Genomic DNA, 26,306 nt, shown 5'->3' with positions numbered 1-26,306 from the left:
TTGTCCAGAAAGTTTTGACCTGATTATAAGGCTGTGTCTGTCAGAGTATGTGAATTGCTCACATGCTGTGAATCGATGTGTATAAACAGGAGCCAGACCCACACAAGGCCACCTTGGCTAAGGTTATACCCACCCCCAACAACGGTTCTGCTGAGCTGGTACAACTGCATAGAGACAGGGTGAGTTTGCCTTGTTCCCCTGGCCTACACCTTGTTTACTTAACCCATGGTTGTGTTCAATGGGGAGAAAACGTTTGTAACTGTTGCAAAACGTTTTGCTGTGGTGTGCTGTGCTGAACATGACCCAGGTACACTGGTTGAAACTTGTGGGCAATGCATGGTGTCAGAATGGTCCTCTTAACATCTCTATGCTAGTCAGTTATACTGCTTTTTGGATGGCACATTTTTGTGTGTGTGTGTTTTAACTCATGTACACGCTTGCTCTCTTTCTATATCTCTCTCTCTCTCCTGCTCTCTCCTCAGGATGACAACGGTGAGGGAATCCTTTCGTTTGAGTTCCAGAAGATCTGCTACATCTTCGACAGCAAGGAGAGGAAGTGTTTCCTCCCCGTGTCGTTCCCCGTCAGACAGCCAATGGGCTTCTTCCAGGCCTGGCGAGGCTACCAGGAGGAGACAGACCTGCATTCCGCCGAGAAGCGCTATGGGACCAACCGCGCTGAGATGGTGGTGCCGGACTTCCTGGAACTCTTCAGGGAGAGAGCCACCGCTCCCTTCTTCGTCTTCCAGGTGTGTGTGAGCGTGCTTGCGTATTTGCGTGTTGTTTTGTCCAGTAATATGACACGTAGTAAAATCACTCAAGTCTCTTTCACTTTCTATATTGATCTCTTTAAGGGCATATGGGATAGTATTGACTCAATAATAATACCCTTTCAGTACTATCGTGCTAACCTGAACCGTACTGCACAAGCTCAGATATTTTCTTTTCACATGATCCTTTCCACTATGGTGGATGCCGATGCGTCAACCAGGCCAGCAAAGTACCGCTCAACAGGTGTACAGATGGACGCTCGCTCTCTCTCTCCTCTCCTCAGGTGTTCTGTGTTGGTCTGTGGTGTCTGGATGAGTACTGGTACTACAGCGTGTTCACTCTCTTCATGCTGGTAGCCTTCGAAGCCTCTCTGGTACAACAGCAAATGAGGAACATGTCTGAGATACGACGCATGGGGAACAAACCCTACATGATCCAGGTGAACTACAGTATCTTTATCGGAAATTATCATGTCGTTTGATATTTGATGATATGATGCATGCACAGGTGCCTGTTCTTCTTGCTCAAGTGCAGATCAACAAGTTCTCACCAGAGCCTTGTTATTCTAGAGTTGTAGAACGAAGGCCCTGACTTCCATTATATACTAGCATCAGACTCATTTACCCAGGGGTTCCTAAGCTTTTTTGGGCTGAGACCCCATTTCGGGAAACTTTTTTTGTATGATGTAATGATGTAATCAACAGCCAATATTTACTTTTTATTTGGGTCTATGGCAAATATGTCTGGCAGTACTTCAATCTGAGAGAAGTATGGTTTGAAGTGATTGAAATGCATCAGAAGATCATCAGCCAATAATTGTGTATGATCTCTGTAGAAAAGAACACCATCATTGCTTTCAATTATGATAATCTTTTCCCCCAGAATATCCCCCCCAGTCTGATTTGGTGGCTGGTTCTGTCCACTCGGTTCTAACGAGTCATGCTTTTCTGCGTGGTAGAGGGAAATAGAAGACACATACTTGTTCCTGAGAGTCTTAGCTTGCAGGTCATAATAGCGTATAGCCCATATCGTTCACAAGTTAGAGCCACAATTGGGGGAAAGGGGGATACCGAGTCAGTTGTAAAATTGAATGCATTCAACTGAAATGTGTCTTCTGCATTTAACCCAACCCCTCTGAATCAGAGAGGTGTGCGGGGCTGCCTAAAATCGACATCCACGTCATTGGCGGCCGGGGAACAGTGGGTTAACTGCCTTGATCAGGGGCAGAACGACAGATTTTTACCATGTCAGCTCGGGGATTCAATCCAGCAACCTTTCAGTTATAGCCTTTCGGTTACTGGCCCAACACTCCTACCCGCCAGGCTACCTGCCGCCCATGTAGGAGTCTTTCGATCCCTAGTTTGGGAAATGCTGAATTAACCAAATTATCGATTTGATCTGGATTCATATTGATCTGTCCGTCTCGTGTTCAGTAGGGCACACCGTGTAAAATGTTTTGAAACGGAAACGAACGTATTTGTGTGTTCTTATTATTGAACAAGTGTAGCTAGTAAAACCCTGTTTTACTCTGTGTCAAAACATTTTCTCCCTACTGAACAGGCCCCTGATATTTACACGTTTGTGCCCATGATTCCCAACAGGTTTACCGCAACAGGAAGTGGAGGCCTGTGTCCAGTGATGAACTAGTCCCCGGGGACATCGTCTCAATAGGTAAGGTTCCATTGCTTGAAAGGCAGCCACGATTCTTCCTTTATTTAAAGGGGGAGATCAAGCTGATCCTAATTGCTATAGACCTATTTCTATTTTGCCCTGTATATCAAAAGTGTTGGAAAAACTTGTCAATAATTAACTGACTGGCTTTCTTGATGTCTAGTATTCTCTCGGGTATGCAATCTGGTTTCCTCTCAGGTTATAGATGTGTCACTGCAACCTTAAAGGTCCTCAATGATGTCACCATTGCCCTTGATTCTAAGCAATGTTGTGCTGCTTTTTCTATTGACTTGGCCAAAGCTTTTGATACAGTAGACCATTCCATTCTTGTGGGCCGGCTAAGGAGTATTGGTGTCTCTGAGGTAGGGATGGGCGATATGGCCTAAAAGTAATATCTCTATTTTTTTTTTAGAGGTGTGGACGATTCACGATATATATCTCAATTTCTTGTTTTTCTCTAAACAAATTAAAAAAGGCCAAGACATAATTCTTAACTGAATTTTCTTTATTAAAATAAAAAATATACAAGTCCTCAAGGCCTATTTGTGCAAAACAAATGAACAACACAAATGAACAACACACACCCACACTTCTATTCTATTGTTTAGGAATGTTTGACCACTAGCTGTTTGAATATGTCATTTATATAATCATTTTGATTGAAATGTATTAATTTAGTTAATTTGTTGTTATAATTAAAACAGCCTGTGGTTATTTCCTATTCGATTGGCAGAATGACACCACTACTAACACATTAGCCTACAGCTGGCCTGAACATAACTTTTTTGAATGCACTTTAATTATCCAATGTCACACTTACCAATGGCGAGGTGATGCCTGTGCCCAAAGTACTGCAGGCGGGTCCAGTTGTTCAATCGCAATGCTTTTATCATGTTGCTCCTGCTGTCAGTTGTCATGCACACCTGCCGGTCTTCGCTCATCTTCCACGATGCCAGAGAGTCTTTGAGACTTCACCCGTATGTCTTTTTAGCAGACGTTTTCGGAATCGGGTGACTGGAATCGGCATTGCGTAGTCTCACGCAGTCCTTCCATTCCACCGCATGTTTCAGTTGCAGGTGATGGAAGGGGTTGGTTGTACTGCTGCTTTTCGTAGCAATTGTCTTTCGACACATTTTGCACAGGACATTCGTTTGCTGAACATCAGACCTCTTGAACCCGAACCACTTCCATATTACTGAATAAACATTGCTGCCCTATTTGGTGATGATTTCATCCTCATGAGAGGCTAAACTCACATCCTCACTTTCCATTTTGGTGGAACGCTTACCGCCGCTACACTTCTCTGGCGTGGTTACAATTTGTTGTAACGTGTTGTCACGCAATTTGGACATGATTCGTCATTGGGTTGACAGAGAAAAGACAGTGAGATGCTGCATTTGTAAAACATTATAACAGAACTTTGATTCTTGCGATACAGGCATTTTCCATATCGTGCTGAATATATTGAAAAAACTCTATATATTGCCCAGCCCTACTCTGAGTGGTATTTGGCCTGGTTTGCTAACTACCTCTCTCAAAGAATGCAGTGTACAATGTCAGAACATTTGCTGTCTCAGCTACTGCCTGTCACCAAGGGTGTACCCCAAGGCTCGATCCTAGGCCCCACGCTTTTCTCAATTTACATCAACAAAATAGCTCAGGCAGTAGGAAGCTCTCTTATCCATTTTATATGCAGATGATACAGTTCTATTCAGCTGGCCCCTCCTCAGATTTTGTGTTAAATGCTCCACATCAAGCTTTCTGTGCCCTTAACCCTGTTCTGAACACCTCCAAAACAATGGTCATATGGTTTGGTAAGAAGAATGCCCCTCTCTCTGTGTTGTTACTACATCTGAGGGTTTAGAGCTTGAGGTAGTTACCTCATACAAGTACTTGGGAGTATGGCTAAACAGTACACTGTCCTTCTCTCAGCACATATCAAAGCGGCAGGCTAAAGTTAAATCTAGACTTGGTTTCCTCTATCGTAATTGCTCCTCTTTCACCCCAGCTGCCAAAATAACCCCGATTCAGATGACCATCCTACCCATGCTAGATTACGGAGTTTATAGATCGTAATTTATAGATCGGCAGGTAAGGTTGCTGTCGAGCGGCTAGATGTTCTTTACCATTCAGCCACCAGATTTGCTACCAATGCTCCTTATAGGACACATCACTGCGCTCTATACTCTTCTGTAAACTGGGCATCTCTGTATAGCCGTCGCAACCCACTGGTTGATGCTTATTTATAAAACCCTCTTAAGCCTCACTCCCTCCTATCTGAGATATCTACTGCAGCCCTCATCCTCCACATACAACACCCATTCTGCCAGTCACATTCTGTTAAAGGTCCCCAAAGCACACACATCCCTGGGTCTCTCGTCGTTTCTGTTCGCTGCAGCTAGCATCTGGAATGAGCTGCAACAAACACTTAAACTGGACAGTTTCATCTCTTCATTCAAAGACTCAATCATGGACACTCTTAATAATGACAGTTGCGGCTGCTTTGCGTGATGTATTTTTGTCTCTACCTTCTCGCCCTTTGTGCTGTTGTCTGTGCCCAATGATGTTTGTACGATGTTTTGTGCTGCTGCCATGTTGTTGTCATGTTGTGTTGCTACTATGTTGTGTTGTCATGTGCTGCTGCCATGCTATGTTGTCATCTTAGGTCTCTCTTTATGTAGTGTTGTGTTGTCTCTCTTGTCGTGATGTGTGTTTTGTCCTGTATTTAATTTATTTTTATTTTTAATCCCAGCCCCCGTCCCCGCAGGAGGCCTTTTGGTAGGCCGTCATTGTAAATAAGAATTTGTTCTTAACTGACTTGCCTAGTTAAAGGTTGTGTGTGTGTGTGTGTGTGTGTGTGTATATATATGTGTATATACAGTGCCTTGCGAAAGTATTCGGCCGCCTTGAACTTTGCGACCTTTTGCCACATTTCAGGCTTCAAACATAAAGATATAAAACTGTATTTTTTTGTGAAGAATCAACAACAAGTGGGACACAATCATGAAGTGGAACGACATTTATTGGATATTTCAAACTTTTTTAACAAATCAAAAACTGAAAAATTGGGCGTGCAAAATTATTCAGCCCCTTTACTTTCAGTGCAGCAAACTCACTCCAGAAGTTCAGTGAGGATCTCTGAATGATCCAATGTTGACCTAAATGACTAATGATGATATATACAATCCACCTGTGTGTAATCAAGTCTCCGTATAAATGCACCTGCACTGTGATAGTCTCAGAGGTCCGTTAAAAGCGCAGAGAGCATCATGAAGAACAAGGAACACACCAGGCAGGTCCGAGATACTGTTGTGAAGAAGTTTAAAGCCGGATTTGGATACAAAAATATTTCCCAAGCTTTAAACATCCCAAGGAACACTGTGCAAGCGATAATATTGAAATGGAAGGAGTATCAGACCACTGCAAATCTACCAAGACCTGGCCGTCCCTCTAAACTTTCAGCTCATACAAGGAGAAGACTGATCAGAGATGCAGCCATGAGGCCCATGATCACTCTGGATGAACTGCAGAGATCTACAGCTGAGGTGGGAGACTGTCCATAGGACAACAATCAGTCGTATATTGCACAAATCTGGCCTTTATGGAAGAGTGGCAAGAAGAAAGACATTTCTTAAAGATATCCATAAAAAGTGTCGTTTAAAGTTTGCCACAAGCCACCTGGGAGACACACCAAACATGTGGAAGAAGGTGCTCTGGTCAGATGAAACCAAAATTGAACTTTTTGGCAACAATGCAAAACCTTATGTTTGGCGTAAAAGCAACACAGCTCATCACACTGAACACACCATCCCCACTGTCAAACATGGTGGTGGCAGCATCATGATTTGGGCCTGCTTTTCTTCAGCAGGGACAGGGAAGATGGTTAAAATTGATGGGAAGATGGATGGAGCCAAATACAGGACCATTCTGGAAGAAAACCTGATGGAGTCTGCAAAAGACCTGAGACTGGGACGGAGATTTGTCTTCCAACAAGACAATGATCCAAAACATAAAGCAAAATCTACAATGTAATGGTTCAAAAATAAACATATCCAGGTGTTAGAATGGCCAAGTCAAAGTCCAGACCTGAATCCAATCGAGAATCTGTGGAAAGAACTGAAAACTGCTGTTCACAAATGCTCTCCATCCAACCTCACTGAGCTCGAGCTGTTTTGCAAGGAGGAATGGGAAAACATTTCAGTCTCTCGATGTGCAAAACTGATAGAGACGTACCCCAAGCAACTTACAGCTGTAATCGCAGCAAAAGGTGGCGCTACAAAGTATTAACTTAAGGGGGCTTAATCATTTTGCACGCCCAATTTTTCAGTTTTTGATTTGTTAAAAAAGTTTGAAATATCCAATAAATGTCGTTCCACTTCATGATTGTGTCCCACTTGTTGTTGATTCTTCACAAAAAAATACAGTTTTATATCTTTATGTTTGAAGCCTGAAATGTGGCAAAAGGTCGCAAAGTTCAAGGGGGCCGAATACTTTCGCAAGGCACTGTATACTTAGTGTTTAATATGATTAAAACAGTTACAGCTGTTCAAAGTGTGAGGAAAGGTCCGTGTGTGTGTGTGTGTGTGTGTGTGTGTGTGTGTGTGTGTGTGTGTGTGTGTGTGTGTGTGTGTGTGTGTGTGTGTGTGTGTGTGTGTGTGTGTGTGTGTGTGTGTGTGTGTGTGTGTGTGTGTGTGTGTGTGTGTGTGTGTGTGTGTGTGTGTATATATGTTTTCTTTTAAAGTCTGTTAACCTTTCCCTTTCCAGTGTATTTCCTCCATCTAGAACCTGGCTCTTTCTCAAATCATCTTTCCTTAATTTCACACATCTTATGTCCTCGCCTCCTTATTAAAATGCATTGGAGAAAAAGGGGAGGAGAGGGACCTTGGACTTTGTCCTCGAATACTGTGGAGAAGGATGCGAGTAGATGAGATGTGAGGAATCGTGGAGAGACTAATTGAGATCGAGCCCCAGCCAGTTTGACACAGTGTGAGCATGACTTTGTCTTCCCCCCAGGATGCTCACACCAGGACAATTTAGTTCCGTATCTCCTCTGGAATAGCCTTCATTTCTCAGAACAAGAACAGACTGATGAGTTTTGGAAGAAATATCTTTGTTTCTGGCCATTTTGAGCCTGTAAATGAACCCACAAATGCTGATGCTCCAGATTCCATAAAAAATCTGCCGTTTCCAGCTACAAAAGTCATTTACAACATTAACAATGTCTACACTGTATTTCTGATCAATTTGGTTATTTTAATGGACATAAAAAAAAATTCTTTAAAAGACAAGGACATTTTCTAAGTGACCCCAAACTTTTGAACAGTAGTGTATATATATATATATATATTTTTTTTATATATATATATATATATATATATATATATATATATATATATATATATATATATATATATATATATATATATATATATATATATTTTACCCCTTTTTCTCCCCAATTTTGTGATATCCATTTGATAGTTACAGTCTTGTCCCATTGCTGCAACTGCCCTACGGATATGGGAGAGGCGAAGGTCGAGAGCCATGCGTCCTCCAAAAACATGACCCTGCCAAGCCACACTGCTTCTTGACACACTGCTCGCTTAACCTGGAAGCCAGCCGCACCAATGTGTCGGAGGAAACACCATCCAACTGGCGACCGAAGTCAGCTTGCAGGTGCCCGGCCCACCCCAAGGAGTCTCTATTGCGCGATGGGATAATGAAATCCCGGCCGGCCAAACTCTCCCCTAACTCGAACCTGGGCCAATTGTGTGCCACCTCATGGGTCTCCCGGGCACGGCCGGCTGTGATCGAACCCGGGTCTGTAGTGATGCCCCAAGCACTGCGATGCATTGCCTTAGCCCACTGCGCCACTCGGGAGGCCCCAACAATGCCGAGTTAAAGATAAGATACAAAATTGTAAAATATAAATGATGACGAGGAAGAAATACACAGCGAATAACGAGAAAAATAACATGGCTATCTATATATAGGGAGTAGAAAGTAAAATGTATATATACAGGGAGTGTGAGTATCCAGTTGATGTGCAGGGGTACTAGGTAATTGAGGTAGCCATGTACTGTACATATACAGTGCATTTGGAATGTATTCAGACCTGAACTCAATTTCGAGTCTCATAGCAAAGGGTCTGAATAGTTATGTAAATAAGCTATTTCTGTAGTAAACCTTGTAAAACTCACGGACGATTAGTAAAGCTTAAACCAAGTTCATTCAACGGCATAAGACAAAGACATGGTTCCACCAGTGGTAGTATTAATACCCCAACCACTTAATACTACCACTCGTCCTTTTCTCAAAATATGACATCGTTGTTGCTAGGCAGGAAAGTATGTGATGCAGGCTATAAACTGTTCATTCTCCCTTAATGTGACCTGATCTGACCTCTGCCCCCTTCCACTAAACCACATCTCTCCATCCTTATAAGTGCCTGCCACGTGATTGCACTTCCTTTACTCAATACATTTCAAGCTTACAGGTAACCATTATTCACAGGTATTCACTTCTGGTGTGGAAACTATTTTCAATATTTCAATAGGATACCTGATAATTAAGAATACTTCAAGTTTGTAGTCAGAACTCATCAGTGGTGTTGATGAGGATTTTTATTAGTACATTTTAGAAGAAGTCTAATGTAACAAAATGTGGAAAAGGGTATGGGGTCTGAATACTTTCCGAATGCATTGTAGGTAGGGGTAAAGTGACTAGGCAACAAGATAGATAATAGACAGTAGTAGTAGCAGCAGCATACACTAGTAGCAGCAGCATACACTACCGGTCAAAAGTTTTAGAACACCTACTCATTCAAGGGTTTTTCTTTATTTTTACTATTTTCTACAGTGTAGAATAACAGTGAAGACATCAAAAAAATGAAATAACACAAATGGAATCATCTAGTAACACAAAGTGTTAAACAAATATATTTGAGATTCTTCAAATAGCCACCCTTTGCCTTGATTACAGCTTTGCACACTCTTGGTATTCTCTCAACCAGCTTCATGAGGTAGTCACCTGGAATGCATTTCAATTAACAGGTATGCCTTGTTAATTTGTGGAATTTCTTAATGCTTTTGAGCCAATCAGTTGTGTTGTGACAAGGTAGGAGTGGTATACAGTGAGGGGGAAAAAGTATTTGATCCCCTGCTGATTTTGTATGTTTGCCCACTGACAAAGAAATGATCAGTCTATAATTTTAATGGTATGTTTATTTCAACAGTGAGAGACAGAATAACAACAAAAATATCCAGAAAAACGTGTGTCAAAATTTTTATAAATTGATTAGCATTTTAATGAGGAAAATATGTATTTGACCCCCTCTCAATCAGAAAGATTTCTGGCTCCCAGGTGTCTTTCATACAGGTAACGAGCTGAGATTAGGAGCACACTCTTAAAGGGAGTGCTCCTAATCTCAGTTTCTTACTTGTATAAAAGACACCTGTCCACAGAAGCAATCAATCAATCAGATTCCAAACTCTCCACCGTGGCCAAGACCAAAGAGCTCTCCAAGATGTCAGGGATAAGATTGTAGCTCTACACAAGGCTGGAATGGGCTACAAGACCATTGCCAAGCATCTTGGTGAGAAGGTGACAACAGTTGGTGCGATTATTCGCAAATGGAAGAAACACAAAAGAACTGTCAATCTCCCTCGGCCTGGGGCTTCATGCAAAATCTCACCTAGTGGAGTTGCAATGATCATGAGAACGGTGAGGAATCAGCCCAGAACGACACAGGATCTCAAGGCAGCTGGGACCATAGTCACCAAGAAAATAATTGGTAACACACTACGCCGTGAAGGACTGAAATCCTGCAGCGCCCGCAAGGTCCCCCTGCTCAGGAAAGCACATATACATGCCCGTCTGAAGTTTGCCAATGAACATCTGAATGATTCCGAGGACAACTGGGTGAAAGTGTTGTGGTCAGATGAGACCAAAATGGAGTTCTTTGCATCAACTCAACTTGCTGTGTTTGGAGGAGGAGGAATGCTGCCTATGACCCCAAGAAACCATCCCCACCGTCAAACATGGAGGTGGAAACATTATACTTTGTGCGTGTTTTTCTGCTAAGGGGACAGGACAACTTCACCGTATCAAAGGGACGATGGACGGGGCCATGTACCGTCAAATCTTAGGTGAAAACCTCCATCCCTCAGCCAGGGTATTGAAAATGGGTCGCGGATGGGTATTCCAGCATGACAATGACCCAAAACACACGGCCAAGGCAACAAAGGAGTGGCTCAAGAAAAAGCACAAGCATATTAAGGTCCAGGAGTGGCCTAGCCAGTCTCCAGACCTTAATCCCATAGAAAATCTGTGGAGGGAGCTGAAGGTTCGAGTTGCCAAATGTCAGCCTCGAAACCGTAATGACTTGGAGAAGATCTGCAAAGAGGAGTGGGACAAAATCCCTCCTGAGATGTGTGCAGACCTGGTGGCCAACTACAAGAAACATCTGACCTCTGTGATTGCCAACAAGGGTTTTGCCACCAAGTACTAAGTCATGTTTTGCAGAGGGGTCAAATACTTATTTCCCTCATTAAAATGCAAATCAATTTATAACATTTTTGACATGCGTTTTTCAGGATTTTTTTGTTGATATTCTGTCTCTCACTGTTCAAATAAACCTACCAATAAAATAACAGACTGATTATTTCTTTGTCAGTGGGCAAACGTACAAAATCAGCAGGGGATCAAATACTTTTTTCCCTCACCTCACTGTACAGAAGATAGCCCTATACCGCCGCAGGGAAGGAAGACCCATAGTTACCTCTGCTGCAGAGGATAAGTTCATTAGAGTTACCAGCCTCAGAAATGCAGCCCAAGTAAATGCTTCAGAGTTCAAGTAACAGACATATCTCAACATCAATTCTTCAGAGGAGACTGTGAATCAGGCCTTCATGGTCGAATTGCTTCAAAGAAACCACCACTGAAGGACACCAATAAGAAAAAGAGACTTGCTTGGGCCAAGAAACACGAGCAATGAATATTAGACTGGTGGAAATTTGTCCTTTGGTCTGGAGTCCAAATTGGAGATTTTTGGTTTCAACCCCCGTGTCTTTGTGATACGCGGTGTGGGTGAACGGATGATCTCCGCTTGTGTATTTCCCACCGTAAAGCATGGAGGAGGAGGTGTGGGGGTGCTTTGCTGGTGACACTGTCATTGATTTATTTAGAATTCAAGGCACCCTTAACCAGCATGGATACCACCGCATTCTGCAGCTATACACCATACCATCTGATTTGCGCTTAGTGGGACTATCATTTGTTTTTCAACAAGACAATGACCCAACACACCTCTAGGCTGTGTCTATTTTACCAAAAAGGAGAGTGATGGAGTGCTGCATGAGATGACCTGGCCTCCACAATCCCCTTACCTCAACCCAATTGAGATGGTTTGGGATGAGTCGGACCGCAGTGAAGGAAAAGCAGCTAACAAGTGCTCAGCATATGTGGGAACTCCAAGACTGTTGGAAAAGCATTCCAGGTGAAGCTGGTTGAGAGAATGCCAAGAGTGTGCAAAGCTGTCATCAATGCAAAGGGTGGCTATTTGAAGAATCTCAAAAACAAATCAAAATATATTTTATATAACACTTTTTTTGGTTACTACATGATTCCATATGTGTTATTTCATAGTTTTGACGTCTTCACTATTGTTCTACAATGTAGAAAATAGTCAAAATAAAGAAAAACCCTCGAATAAGTAAGTGTTCTTCAACTTTTGACCGGTAGTGTATGTGGTGAGTTTGAAAGTGTGTGTAATGTGTGTTTGGGCATATGTTGTGTTGGTGTAAGTATGTGTGAGTGTGTGGGTAGAGTCCAGTGTATGTGCATTGTCAGTGCAAAAAAGGGTCAATGCAGGTAGTCCGGGTAGCCATTTTGAATAGCTATTTAGCAGTCTTTTTTTAGAAGTCTTATGGTTTGAGAGTAGAAGCTTTTCAGGGCCCTGTTGGTTATAGACTGTGCGGTAGTAGAGAGAACAGTCTATGGCTTGATTCTTTGACAGTTTTGGGCCTTCCTCTGACACCGCTTGGTATAGAGGTCCTGGATGGCAGGGAGCCCGGCCCCAGTTATGTAATGGGGCATATGCACTACCTCTAGCGCCTTGCTGTCTGATGCCAAGCAGTTGCAATACCAAGCAGTGATGCAGCCAGTCAAGATGCTCTCGATGGTTTAGCTGTATAACTTTGTATTTATTTTGTATTTTATTTTATAAAACATTTTTTTTACCCCGTTTTCTCCCCAATTTCATGGTCTCAAATTGTTTAATAGCTACTATCTTATCTCATCGCTACAACTCCAGTACGGGCTCGGGAGAGACAAAGGTTGAAAGTCATGCGTCCTCCGATACACAACCCAACCAAGCCGCACTGCTTCTGAACACAGCGCGCATCCAACCCGGAAGCCAGCCGCACCAATGTGTCGGGGGAAACACTGTGCACCTGGCAACCTTGGTTAGCGCGCACTGCGCCCGGCCCGCGTCAGGAGTCGCTGGTGCGCGATGATTTGGCCCATGCCAAATCTTTTCAGCTCCTGAGGGGGAGGAGACGTTGTTGTGCCCTCTTCATGACTGTGTTGGTGTGTTTGGACCATGGTATATATATCCTTAGTGATGTGGACACCGAGGAACTCTCAACCCGCTCTACTACAGCCCTGTCGATGTGAACGGGTGTGTGCTTGGTCCTCCGTTTCCTGTAGTCCACGATCAGCTCCTTTTGTCTTACTGACTTTGAGGGAGAACTTGTTGTCCTGGCACCACACTGCCAGGTCTCTGACCTCCTCTCTATAGGCTGTCTCATCGTCGTCGGTGATAAGGCATACCACCGTCGTGTCGTCTGGAAAACTTAATGTGTAAACAGTCAGTACATGAGGGGACTAAGCATGCACCCCTGAGGGGCCCCCATGTTGAGGGTCAGCATGGCTGATGTGTTGTCGCCTACCCTCACCACCTGGCGGCGGCCCGTCAGGAAGTCCAGGATCCAGTTGCAGAGGGAGGTGTTCAGTCCCAGGGACTTTAGCTTAGTGATGAGCTTTGAGGATACCATGGTGCTGAGCTGTAGTCAATGAACAGCATTCTCACGTTGGTTTGACACAGTATATATCTGTCTTTCTCTTCACCCCAGGCCGCTCTCCCCAGAAGAACTTGGTTCCATGTGACGTGCTGCTGCTGAGAGGGCGCTGCATCGTGAACGAGGCCATGCTGACGGGAGAGTCAGTTCCTCAGATGAAGGTCAGACATACGGGAAGCCTGTCCAATACTAGATAACAACCATGTAAAACAATGCAGTCTATCTGGACAATATACAGTGCCTCCGGAAAGTATTCAGACTTTTTCCACATTTTGTTGCGTTACACAGCCTTATTCTAAAATTGATGTAAATTGTTTTTTTCCTCATCAATCTACACACAATACCCCATATTGACAATGCAAAAACAGGCTTTTAGAAATTTTAGCAAATGTATTAAAAATACAATAAATATCACATTTACATAAGTATTCAGACCCATTACTCAGTACTTCAAATATTCTTGGGTATGATGCTACATGCTTGGCACACCTGTATTTGGGGAGTTTATCCCATTCTTCTTTGCTGATCCTCTCAAGCTCAGGTTGAATAAGCTCAGGTTGAATAGCATTGCTGCACAGCTATTTTCAGGTCTCTCCAGAGATGTTCGATTGGGTTCAAGTCCAGGCTCTTGCTGGGCCACTCAACGACATTCAGGGACTTGTCTCGAAGCCACTCCTGCATTGTCTTGGCAGTGTGCTAAGGGTTGTTGTCCTGTTGGATGGTGAACCTTCGCCCCAGTCTGAGGTCTTGAGTGCTCCAGAGCGCTCTTCGTCAAGGATCTCTCTGTATTTTGCTCTGTTCATCTTTACCTCGATCCTGACTGGTCTCCCAGTCCCTGCTGCTGAAAAACATCCCCACAGCATGATGCTGCCACCACCATGCTTCACCGTAGGGATGGTGCCAGGTTTCCTCCAGACGTGACATTTGGCATTCAGGCCGAAGAGTTCAATCTTCGTTTCATCAGACCAGAGAATCTTGTTTCTCATGGTCTGAGAGTCTTAAGGTGCCTTTTAGCATACTCCAAGCATGCTGTCAAGTGCCTTTTACTGAGGAGTGGCTTCTGTCTGGTCACTCTACCATAAAGGCCTGATTGGTGGAGTGCTACATAGATGGTTGTCCTTCTGGAAGGTTCTCTCATCTCCACAGAGGAACTTTAGAGCTCTGTCAGTGACCATCTGGTTCTTGGCCACCTCCCTGACTAAGGCCCTTCTCCCCCGATTGCTCAGTTTGGCTGGCCGGCCAGCTCTTGGAAGAGTCCTGGTGGTTCCAAACTTCTTCTATTTAAGAATGATGGAGGCCACTGTGTTCTTGGGGACCTTCAATGCTGCAGAAATGTTTTGGTACCCTTCCCTAGATCTGTGCCTCGACACAATCAGAGCTCTACGGACAATTCCTTCGACCTCATAGCTTGGTTTTTGCTCTGACATGCACTGTCAGTTTTGGGACCTTATATAGACAGGTGTGTGCCTTTCCAAATCATGTCCAAGCAATTGAATTTGGTGGACTCCAATCAAGTTGTACAAACTTCTCAAGGATGATCACTGTAGATTGTCAAAACAATGGGAATGTTACTATATATCATTCATAAAGACTTCATAAGCATAGAATATCAAAGATGCTCCACAAATCATTTAGCAAAATCATATGCTTTCTAAATCATAGGCTCTATTTATCCTTTAAAATACGTTTTTAATTTGATGTTCCACCATGTTGTGTGTTTAGGAGCCGGTGGAGGATCTGGACCCAGAGAGGGTATTGGACCTCCAGGGTGATGCCCGCCTCCACATAATCTCTGGTGGGACTAAGGTGGTGCAGCACAGCCCCCCGCTCCGTGCCACTGTAGGACTCAAACGTCAGTTCCTACCTACTGTTTAGTATATTATTCACTTATAAGGCAGAAATGTCCTGAATTTTTTGCACTTTGAGATTAACAGTTCTAATTATAAAGCACTTTAAATCTATATTTAGTTATCCCTTATCAATATAAAAACAAATCTATATTTTAGATCAGTTATGTTTCAACTGTCATCTCCCTCAGCCTCAGAATAGATGGATTGAATCTGCCCTGCTCTTGTCTCACTAAGAGCAAATTATAATAGTTTGTTTTTCTTCTTTTTCATTTTTCTGCAGCTGTGGACAATGGCTGTGTGGCTTATGTGTTGAGAACCGGATTCTATACCTCTCAGGTGAGGGGCTGCTGCCCTTGACTACCGAACTTGTCCAATAAGAACCACTTGTTTTCATTTTCTGTTGCAAAATGTTTTGCTACGGTGTTCAGTAATGAATACAACCCTGGTGTTGTTAACCACGCCTGTCTACAGGGTAAACTGCTGAGGACCATCTTGTTTGGAGTGAAGAGGGTGACAGCCAACAACTTGGAAACATTCATCTTCATCCTCTTCCTCCTGGTGTTTGCCATTGCTGCTGCTGGCTATGTGTGGGTGGAAGGTGAGGGATGCAGTGAAAAACGCAACGAAATCAATCAATTAAATGTGTTTTATAAAGCCCTTTTTACTTCAACAGTTGTCACAAAGTTCTTCACAGATACCCATTCTAAAACCCCATGGAACAAGCAATGCAGAGGCAATGCAAAGTACAGTTGGTCCTACTTAGAGCATTTCTCCATTATACAGTTGTTTATATCTTGGCGGTAGTTTATTAGCCAAGAGACAATTTAAGGAGATAATATTTTATTCAATTAACATTTTTACTGAACATTGACAGTCTTGCCGAAGGGCCCTATTCACAAAAAAACAAAAACATGACCTATTAAACACAAATTCCTCCTTTATAAAATGTTATAAAACAAGTTGTTGAAATAGGCCCTGAGGTCAGGAGAGAGCTGCAGGTTTTTCCTGATTACATGCAGTATAACTGTATTTTTTCTTATTATTAATAATAATAACAATATATGCCATTTAGCAGATGCTTTTATCCAAAGCAACTTACAGGCATGTGTGCAAACATACTGCATAGCTTTCTCTGTGTGAGTAACTATTACGAAAAACTCAGCAAAAAAAGAAAAGTCCCTTTTTCAGGACCCTGTCTTTCAAAGATAATTCATAAAAATTCAAATAACTTACCAGATCTTCATTGTAAAGGGTTTAAACAACTGTTTCCCATGCTTGTTCATTGAACCAGAAACAATTAATGAACATGCACCTGTGGAACAGTCGTTAAGACATTAACAGTTTACAGACGGTAGGCAATTAAGGTCACAGTTATGAAAACTTAGGACACTAAAGAGGCCTTTCTACGGACTCTGAAAAGCACCAAAAGAAAAAAGACAGCACTACAGGGAGACAAGACGGACAGCTGATCGTCCTCGCAGTGACAGATACCCAGGGTCCCTGCTCATCTGCGTGAACGTGCCTTAGTCATGCTGCAAGGAGACATGAGGACTGCAGATGTGACCAGGGCAATAAATTGCAATGTCAGTACTGTGAGACGCCTAAGACCGCGCTACAGGGAGATAGGACGGACAGCTGATCGTCCTCGCCGTGGCAGACCACGTTTAACAACACTTGCAAAGGATCGGTACATCCGAACATCATACCTGCGGGACAGGTACAGGATGGCAACAACAACTGCCCGAGTTACACAAGGAACGTACAATCCCTCCATCAGTGCTCAGACTGTCTACAATAGGCTGAGAGAGGCTGGACTGCGGGCTTGTAGGCCTGTTGTAAGGCAGGTCCTCACCAGACATCACCGGCAACAACGTTGCCTATGGGCACAAACCTACTGTCGCTGGACCAGACAGGACTGGCAAAAAGTGCTCTTCACTGATGATTTTGTCTCACCAGGGGTGATGGTCGCATTCGCGTTTATCGTCGACGGAATGAGCATAACACCGAGGCCTGTACTCTAGAGCTGGATCGATTTGGAGGTGGAGGGTCCGTCATAGTCTGGGGGCGGTGTGTCACAGTATTATCGGACTGAGCTTGTTGTCATTGCAGGCAATCTCAACGTTGTACGTTACAGGGAAGACATCCTCCTCTCTCATGTGGTACTGCAGGCTCATCCTGACATGACCCTCCAGCATGACAATGCCACCAGCCATACTGCTCGTTCTGTGCGTGATTTCCTGCAAGACATGAATGTCAGTGTTCTGCCATGGCCAGCGAAGAGCCCGGATATCAATCCCATTGAGCACATCTGGGACCTGTTGGATCGGAGGGTGAGGGCTAAGGCCATTCCCCCCAGAAATGTCCAGGGACTTGCAGGTACCTTGGTGGAAGTGTGGGGTAACATCTCACAGCAAGAACTGGCAAATCTGGTACAGTCCATGAGGAGGAGATGCACTGCCGTACTTAATGCAGCTGGTGGCCACACCAGATACTGACTGTTGCTTTTGATTTTGAATACCCCTTTGTTTAAGAACACATAATTCCATTTATGTTAGTCACATGTCTGTGGAACTTGATCAGTTTGTCTCAGTTGTTGAATCTTATGTTCATACAAATATTTACACATGTTAAGTTTACTGAAAATAAACGCAGTAGACAGTGAGAGGACGTTTCTTTTTTTTGCTGAGTTTAGTTGTGTAACTGTCTCTGTGTGCTCTCCCCTGCAGGAACTAAGGACCCTAGCAGGAACCGGTATAAGTTGTTCCTGGAGTGTACTCTCATCCTGACCTCTGTGGTTCCACCTGAGCTCCCTATAGAATTGTCTCTTGCAGTCAACACATCCCTCATCGCTCTGGCCAAGCTCTGTGAGTCAGCAGTGTGTGTGTGGTGGGCGGGGTGGTATGTGGATGTATGTGTTGTGAAAGTGGTTCTGAAACTGGCATAGTAATGTTTGTAGTACTTAATGATGCCAGTCCACCTCGCTGTTCTGCTATTTGACTCACCCCTTTCTTTCTTCTCCCTTGCTTAGATGTGTTCTGCACTGAGCCCTTCAGGATCCCATTTGCAGGCAAGGTGGAGGTGTGCTGCTTTGACAAGACGGGCACCTTGACCAGCGACCATCTGGTTGTGCGGGGGGTCGCAGGACTCAGGTACACTCTCTTTTTTTAGATTTCTTTGTTGCTAATTTTTCCAAAGTCTGACTGGACCTGATGATATTAAGACGTTTTAAAGGCTTCATAATGGCATCATAATGCATTGTAACGGTCTGGGTTAAGTAAAGTGTCTACCAATGCCCTTATGCACTGGTGTCATACTGTGAGTATTGTCATATTGAGGAGTGACATTTAAAGAGAAACTGACACGTTTTTAGCATTAATTAATCATATTAAAATCTTTGGAAGTATATGAAGTACGTTTTTACATTTGTTTGTAAACCTTTTCTAAACTCCTCCAGAAAAGGGAAAGAAGTGATGCCTGTGTCAGAGGTCCCAGTGGAAACGCATCGGGTGGTTGCTACTTGTCACTCACTGGTTACCCTTGACGACGGACAGCTGGTAGGCGACCCCCTGGAGAAGGCCATGCTCACTGCTGCTGACTGGACCCTCACTAAAGGTGTGTGTGTGTGTGTGTGTGTGTGTGTGTGTGTGTGTGTGTGTGTGTGTGTGTGTGTGTGTGTGTGTGTGTGTGTGTGTGTGTGTGTGTGTGTGTGTGTGTGTGTGTGTGTGTGTGTGTGTGTGTGTGTGTGTGTGTGTGTGTGTGTGTGTGTGTGTGTGTGTGTGTGTGTGTGTGTGTGTGTGCGTGCGCACGTGTGTACCTCAGGATTTCTGCTCTGTCTCCTCTTTGTACACCAGAAGTGAGAGTGTGTGTGTGTCTCCATATGTTTGCATCATCTCTACCCTTCTGTCCCTCTTTCTCTGTGTGGTGTAGATGAAAAGGTGTTTGCTCGCGGTATAAAGACCCCAGGCCTGAAGATCCACCTGCGGTTCCACTTTGCCAGTGCTTTGAAGAGGATGTCCGTCCTCGCCTCCTATGAGAAGCTGGGCTCCACTGACCTCTGCTTTGTCTCCACTGTCAAAGGAGCTCCAGAGACACTCAGGGACATGGTAAAAATCATTGTTTTAAATAGAATACTAACATTTTAAATGTATAATTGAATATACAGTTGAAGTCAGAAGTTTACATACACCTTACCCAAATATATTTAAACTCAGTTTTTCACAATTCTTGACATTTAATCCTAGTAAAAATTCCCTGTTTTAGGTCAGTTAGGATCACCACTTTATTTTAAGAATGTGAAATGTAAGAATAATAATAGAGAGGATGATTTATTTTATCACATTCCCAGTGGGTCAGAAGTTTACATTCACTCAATTAGTATTTGGTAGCATTGCCTTTAAATTGTTTAACTTGGGTCAAACGTTTCAGGTAGCCTTCCACAAGCTTCCCGCAATAAGTTGGGAGAATTTTGGCCCATTCCTCCCGACATAGCTGATGTAACTGAGTCAGGTTTTTAGGCCTTCTTGCTCACACACGCTTTTTCAGTTCTGCCCACAAATGTTCTATAGGATTTAGGTCAGGGCTTTGTGATGGCCACTCTAATACCTTGACTTTGTTGTCCTTAAGTCATTTTGCCACAACTTTGGAATATAGGTCGACCGATTATGATTTTTCAACACCAATTATTGGAGGACCAAAAAAGCCAATACCGATTAATCGGACAATTTTTATTTTTAATTTACATTTTTTGTAATAATGACAATTACAGCAATACTGAATGAACACTTATTTGAACTTAATATAATATATCAATAAAATCTAAATCAAATCAAATAAATAATGAAACATGTTCAATTTGGTTTAAATAATGCAAAATCAAAGTGTTGGAGAAGAAAGTAAAAGTGCAATATGTGCCATGTAAGAAAGCTAACGTTTAAATTCCTTGCTCCTAACATGAGAACATATGAAAGCTGGTGGTTCCTTTTTGAGTCTTCAATATTCCCAGGTAAGAAGTTTTAGGTTGTAGTTATTATAGGAATTGTAGGACTATTTCTCTCTATACGATTTGTATTTCATTAACCTTTAACTATTGGATGTTCTTATAGGCACTTTAGTATTGCCAGTGTAACAGTATAGCTTCCGTTCCTCTCCTCGCCCCTACCTAGGCTCGAACCAGGAACACATCGACAACAGCCACCCTCAAAGCAGCGTTACCCATGCAGAGCAAGGGGAACAACTACTCCAACTCTCAGAGCGAGTGACGTTTGAAACGCTATGAGCGCACACCCCGCTAACTAGCTAGCCATTTCACATCGGTTACACCAGCCTCATCTCGGGAGTTGATAGGCATAAACAGCGCAATGCTTGAAGCACAGCGAAGAGCTGCTGTCAAAACGCACGAAAGTGCTGTTTGAATGAATGTTTACGAGCCTGCTGGTGCCTACCACCGCTCAGTCAGACTGCTCTATCAAATCATAGACTTAATTATAACATAATAACACACAGAACTACGAGCCCTAGGTCATTAATATGATGGAATCCGGAAACTATCATCTCGAAAACAATACTTTTATTCTTTCAGTGAAATACGGAACCGTTCCGTATTTTATCTAACGGGTGGCATCCATAAGTCTAAATATTCCTGTTACATTGCACAATCTTGTGCAATGTTATAATTACGTAAAATTCTGGCAAATTAGTTCGCAACGAGCCAGGCGCCCCAAACTGTTGCATATACCCTGACTGCGTGCAATGAACGCAAGAGAATTTACACAATTTCACCTGGTTAATATTGCCTGCTAACCTGGACTTCTTTTAGCTAAATATGCAGGTTTAAAAATATATACTTCTGTGTTTTGATTTCAAGAAAGCCATTGATGTTTATGGTTAGTTACAGTCTTGCAACGATTGTGCTTTTTTTTGCAAATGCGCTTTTGTTAAATCATCCCCCGTTTGGCGAAGTTGGCTGTCTTTGTTAGAAAGAAATAGTCTTCACACAGTTTGCAATGAGCTAGGTGGCCCAAACTACTGCATATACCCTGACTCTGTTGCAAGAGAAGTGACACCATTTTTCCTAGTTAAAATATATTCATGTTAGCAGGCAATATTAACTAAATTTTGCAAGTATAAAAATATATACTTGTTTATTGATTTTAAGAAAAGCATTGATGTTTATGGTTAGGTACACACACAGTCCTTTTTCGCGAATGCCACCACATTGATTATATGCAACGCAGGACACGCTGGATAAACTAGTAATATCATCAACCATGTGTAGTTAACTAGTGATTATGATTGATTGATTGTTTTTTATAAGATAAGTTTAATGCTAGCTAGCAACTTACCTTGGCTTTTTACTGCATTCGCGTAACAGGCAGGCTCCTCGTGGAGTGCAATATAATCAGGTGGTTAGAGCGTTGGACAAGTTAACCGTAAGGTTGCAAGATTGAATCCCTGAGCTGACAAGGTAAAAATCTGTAGTTCTGCCCATGAACAAGGCAGTTAACCCACCGTTCCTAGGACGTCATTGAAAATAAGAATGCGTTCTTAACTTCTTATGGCTGAGATCCCTTTACCGGGAGCGATATAACAACATCCAGTGAAAGTACAGGGCGCCATATTCAAAAGAACAGAAATCTCATAATTAAAATTCCTCAAATATACATGTATTTTATATCGTTTTCAAGGTAGTCTTGTTGTTAATCCCACCACAGTGTCCGATTTCAAATAGGATTTACGGGGAAAGCACCACAAACTATTATGTTAGGTCACCAACAACTCACTAAAATACACAGCCAATTTTACCAGCCAAAGAGAGAGAGAAAAAGCACAAATGGAGATAAAATTAATCACTAACCTTTGATAATCTTCATCAGATGACACTCATAGGACTTTATGTTACACAATACATGCATGTTTTGTTTGATAAAGTTCAAATTTATATCAGAAAATCTAAGTTTACGTTGGCGCGTTAGATTCACTAGTTACAAAGAAATCCAGTGATTTTGCATAGCCACATCATTGAACAGAAATACTCATCATAAATGTAGATGATAATACAAGTTATACACATGGAATTATAGGTATACCTCTCCTTAATGCAACCGCTGTGTCAGATTTCAAAATAACTTTATGGAAAAAGAAACCCATGCAACAATCTGAGACGGCACTCAGAAGTAAAAACACCACAGCTGCAAAGATGGCGTCAACATAAACAAGAAATGACATGATAAATATTCCCTTATCTTTGATGATCTACATCAGAAAGCACTCCAGGAATCCCAGGTCCACAATAAATGTTTGTTTTGTTCGAAAATGTCAGTTATTTATGTCCAAATAGCTTCTTTTGTTAGCGCGTTTGGTATACATATCCAAATGCTAATTCTGCAATGGAACGCAAGTGACTACCACGAGGAATAAACATGATCAGAAAATAGCTAATTTCTATTGATGGTTGACATCTAGTGGAACCCCTAGGCAGTGCAACATCATTCATATCTCAAGGCGATTTCATTGGGGACTCTGAATACATACAAAGCTCAGATTTCTGACTTCCTGTTTTGATTTCAACTCAGGATTTTGCCTGCTATATGAGTTCTGTTATACTCACAGACAACATTCAAAGTTTTAGAAACTTTAGAGTGTTTTCTATCCAATACTAATAATAATGCATATATTAGAAACTGAGACTGAGGAGCAGGCCGTTTACTTTAGGCACCTTAATTCAGCCAAACTACTCAATACTGCCCCCCAGCCATAAAAAGTTAACTGACTTGCCGAGTTAAATAAAGGTGTGTACATTTTTACAAATTTCCGATTGTTATGAAAACTTGAAATCGGTCCTAATTGTCCATTCCGATTAATCGGTCGACCTCTACTTTGGAAGTATGCTTGGAGTCATTGTCCATTTGGAAGACCCATTTGGGACCAAGCTTTAACTTATTTTCTATTTTGTGAAGTGCACCAGTCCCTCCTGCACCAAAGCATCCCCACAACACGTGTTTCACGGTTGGGATGATGTTCTTCGTCTTGCATGCCTCCCTTATTTTTCCTCCAAACATAACGATGATCATTATGGGCAAACAGTTCCATTTTTGTTTCATCAGGCCAGAGGACATTTCTCCAAAAAAGTACGGTCTTTGTCCACATGTGCAGTTGCAAACCGTAGTCTGGCTTTTTTATGGCGGTTTTGGACAGTGGCTTCTTCCTTGCTGAGCGGCCTTTCAGGCAATGTTGATATAGGACTCGTTTTACTGTGGATATAGATACTTTTGTACCTGTTTCCTCCAGCATCTTCACAAGGTCCTTTGCTGTTGTTCTGCGATTGATTTGCACTTTTCGCACCAAAGTACGTTCATCTCTAGGAGACAGAACGAGTCTCCTTCCTGAGAGGTATGATGGCTGCGTTTGTTTGTACAGATGAACGTGGTACCTACAGGCATTTGGAAATTGCTCCCAAGGATGAACCAGACTTGTGGAGGTCTACAATTTTTTTTCTGTGGTCTTGGCTGATTTCTTTTGATTTTCCCATGATGTCAAGCAAAGAGGCACTGAGTTTGAAGGCAGGCCTTGAAATACATCCACAGATACACCTCCAGTTGACTCAAATTATGTCAAGTAGCCTATCAGAAGCTTCTAAAGCCATGACATAATTTTCTGGAATTTTCCAAGCTGTGTAAAGGAACAGTCAACTTAGTGTATGTAAACTTCTGACCCACTGGAATTGTGATGCAGTGAAATAATCTGTCTGTAAACAATTGTTGGGAAAAGTTACTTGTGTCATGCACACAGTAGATGTCCTAACCGACTTGCTAAAACTATAGTTTGTTAACAAGAAATTTGTGTAGTGTTTGAAAAAATGAGTTTTAATGACTCCAACCTAAGTGTATGTACATTTCCTGACTTCAACTGTATCTTTATGGTCAATATAATACATGTCTACTGTACTACACTTCACATACAAGTACATCATCTCAGTGTTGAGTAGATACGTCACTGCTGCAGTTACAACCTGCTTATTACACTTTCTTTGTGTCATTATCATTATTCTATCTGTTTGTTTCTATAGTTCTCAGAGTGCCCAGCCAGCTATGATCAGGTGCACAGTGAGATGTCCCGAGAAGGGGCCAGGGTTCTGGCCTTGGGATACAGAGAGATCGGACACCTCAGCCACCAACAGGTAACTCTACCTGTCCTGTTTAATTCACCTACCTGTCCTGTCCTATCTAACTCAGGGTTTCTCAAACTTTTTGCGGCTGGGGACCCCTTTTGTGATAGCAAATTCATCAGGGACCCCCTCATACACCTCCGCTGTCTTCAACCAGGATCAAAGCGATCACTGCCTCATTGCCTGTATCCGCTACGAATCCGCAGTCAAACGACCACCCCTCATCACTGTCAAACGCTCCCTAAAACACTTCTGTGAGCAGGCCTTTCTAATCGACCTGGCCCGGGTATCCTGGAAGGATATTGACCTCATCCCGTCAGTTGAGGATGCCTGGTCATTCTTTAAAAGTAACTTCCTCACCATTTTAGATAAGCATGCTCCGTTCAAAAAATGCAGAACTAAGAACAGATATAGCCCTTGGTTCACTCCAGACCTGACTGCCCTCGACCAGCACAAAAACATCCTGTGGCGGACTGCAATAGCATCGAATAGTCCCCTCAATATGCAACTGTTCAGGGAAGTCAGGAACCATTACACGCAGTCAGTCAGGAAAGCAAAGGCCAGCTTCTTCAGGCAGAAATTTGCATCCTGTAGCTCTAACTCCAAAAAGTTCTGGGACACTGTGAAGTCCATGGAGAACAAGAGCACCTCCTCCCAGCTGCCCACTGCACTGAGGCTAGGTAACACGGTCACCACCGATAAATCCATGATTATCGAAAACTTCAACAAGCATTTCTCAACGGCTGGCCATGCCTTCCTCCTGGCTACTCCAACCTCGGCCAACAGCTCCGCCCCCCCCCCCTCCTTTACCCAAATCCAGATAGCAGATGTTCTGAAAGAACCTGGACCCGTACAAATCAGCTGGGCTTGACAATCTGGACCCTCTATTTCTGAAACTATCCGCCGCCATTGTCGCAACCCCTATTCCCAGCCTGTTCAACCTCTCTTTCATATCGTCTGAGATCCCAAAGGATTGGAATGCTGCTGCAGTCATCCCCCTCTTCAAAGGGGGAGACACCCTGGACCCGAACTGTTACAGAGCTATATCCATCCTGCCCTGCCTATCTAAGGTCTTCGAAAGCCAAGTCAACAAACGGGTCGCTGACCATCTCGAATCCCACCGTACCTTCTCCGCTGTGCAATCTGGTTTCCGAGCCGGTCACGGGTGCACCTCAGCCACGCTCAAGGTACTAAACGATATCATAACCGCCATCGATAAAAGACAGGACTGTGCAGCCGTCTTCATCGACCTTGCCAAGGCTTTCGACTCTGTCAATCACCATATTCTTATCGGCAGACTCAGTAGCCTCGGTTTTTCTGATGACTGCCTTGCCTGGTTCACCAACTACTTTGCAGACAGAGTTCAGTGTGTCAAATCGGAGGGCATGCTGTCCGGTCCTCTGGCAGTGTCTATGGGGGTGCCACAGGGTTAAATTCTCGGGCCGACTCTTTTCTCTGTATATATCAATGATGTTGCTCTTGCTGCTGGCAATTCCCTGATCCACCTCTACGCAGACGACACCATTCTGTATACTTCTGGCCCGTCCTTGGACACTGTGCTATCTAACCTCCAAACGAGCGTCAACGCCATACAACACTCCTTCCGTGGCCTCCAACTGCTCTTAAACGCTAGTAAAACCAAATGCATGCTTTTCAACCGTTCTCTGCCTGCACCCGCACGCCCGACTAGCATCACCACCTTGGATGGTTCCGACCTAGAATATGTGGACATCTATAAGTACCTAGGTGTCTGGCTAGACTGTAAACTCTCCTTCC

The 26,306-nt window shown here is 43.1% G+C and overlaps 1 protein-coding gene across 1 annotated transcript in view; it reads left to right on the top strand.

Annotated features, from left to right (window-relative positions):
• LOC110486103 (endoplasmic reticulum transmembrane helix translocase) overlaps positions 1-26,306 on the top strand; it is a 44,274-nt gene that overhangs the window by 658 nt on the left and 17,310 nt on the right. The window contains exons 2-14 of the mRNA XM_021557455.3: positions 90-179; positions 483-746; positions 1,052-1,207; positions 2,370-2,439; positions 13,572-13,678; positions 15,240-15,369; positions 15,648-15,703; positions 15,839-15,965; positions 18,094-18,231; positions 18,396-18,516; positions 18,822-18,979; positions 19,295-19,470; positions 24,432-24,542. Of these exons, the coding sequence (XP_021413130.3) occupies positions 90-179; positions 483-746; positions 1,052-1,207; positions 2,370-2,439; positions 13,572-13,678; positions 15,240-15,369; positions 15,648-15,703; positions 15,839-15,965; positions 18,094-18,231; positions 18,396-18,516; positions 18,822-18,979; positions 19,295-19,470; positions 24,432-24,542 (1,704 nt within the window). The remainder of the gene's footprint in view (positions 1-89; positions 180-482; positions 747-1,051; positions 1,208-2,369; positions 2,440-13,571; positions 13,679-15,239; positions 15,370-15,647; positions 15,704-15,838; positions 15,966-18,093; positions 18,232-18,395; positions 18,517-18,821; positions 18,980-19,294; positions 19,471-24,431; positions 24,543-26,306) is intronic.

This window comes from Oncorhynchus mykiss, chromosome 13 (assembly GCF_057628025.1).
Source record: "Oncorhynchus mykiss isolate SJ-2025 chromosome 13, ASM5762802v1, whole genome shotgun sequence".
Taxonomy (NCBI): domain Eukaryota; kingdom Metazoa; phylum Chordata; class Actinopteri; order Salmoniformes; family Salmonidae; genus Oncorhynchus; species Oncorhynchus mykiss.
Note: the sequence above shows the minus strand (reverse complement) of the source record. Positions and strands in the feature narration are given on the sequence as shown.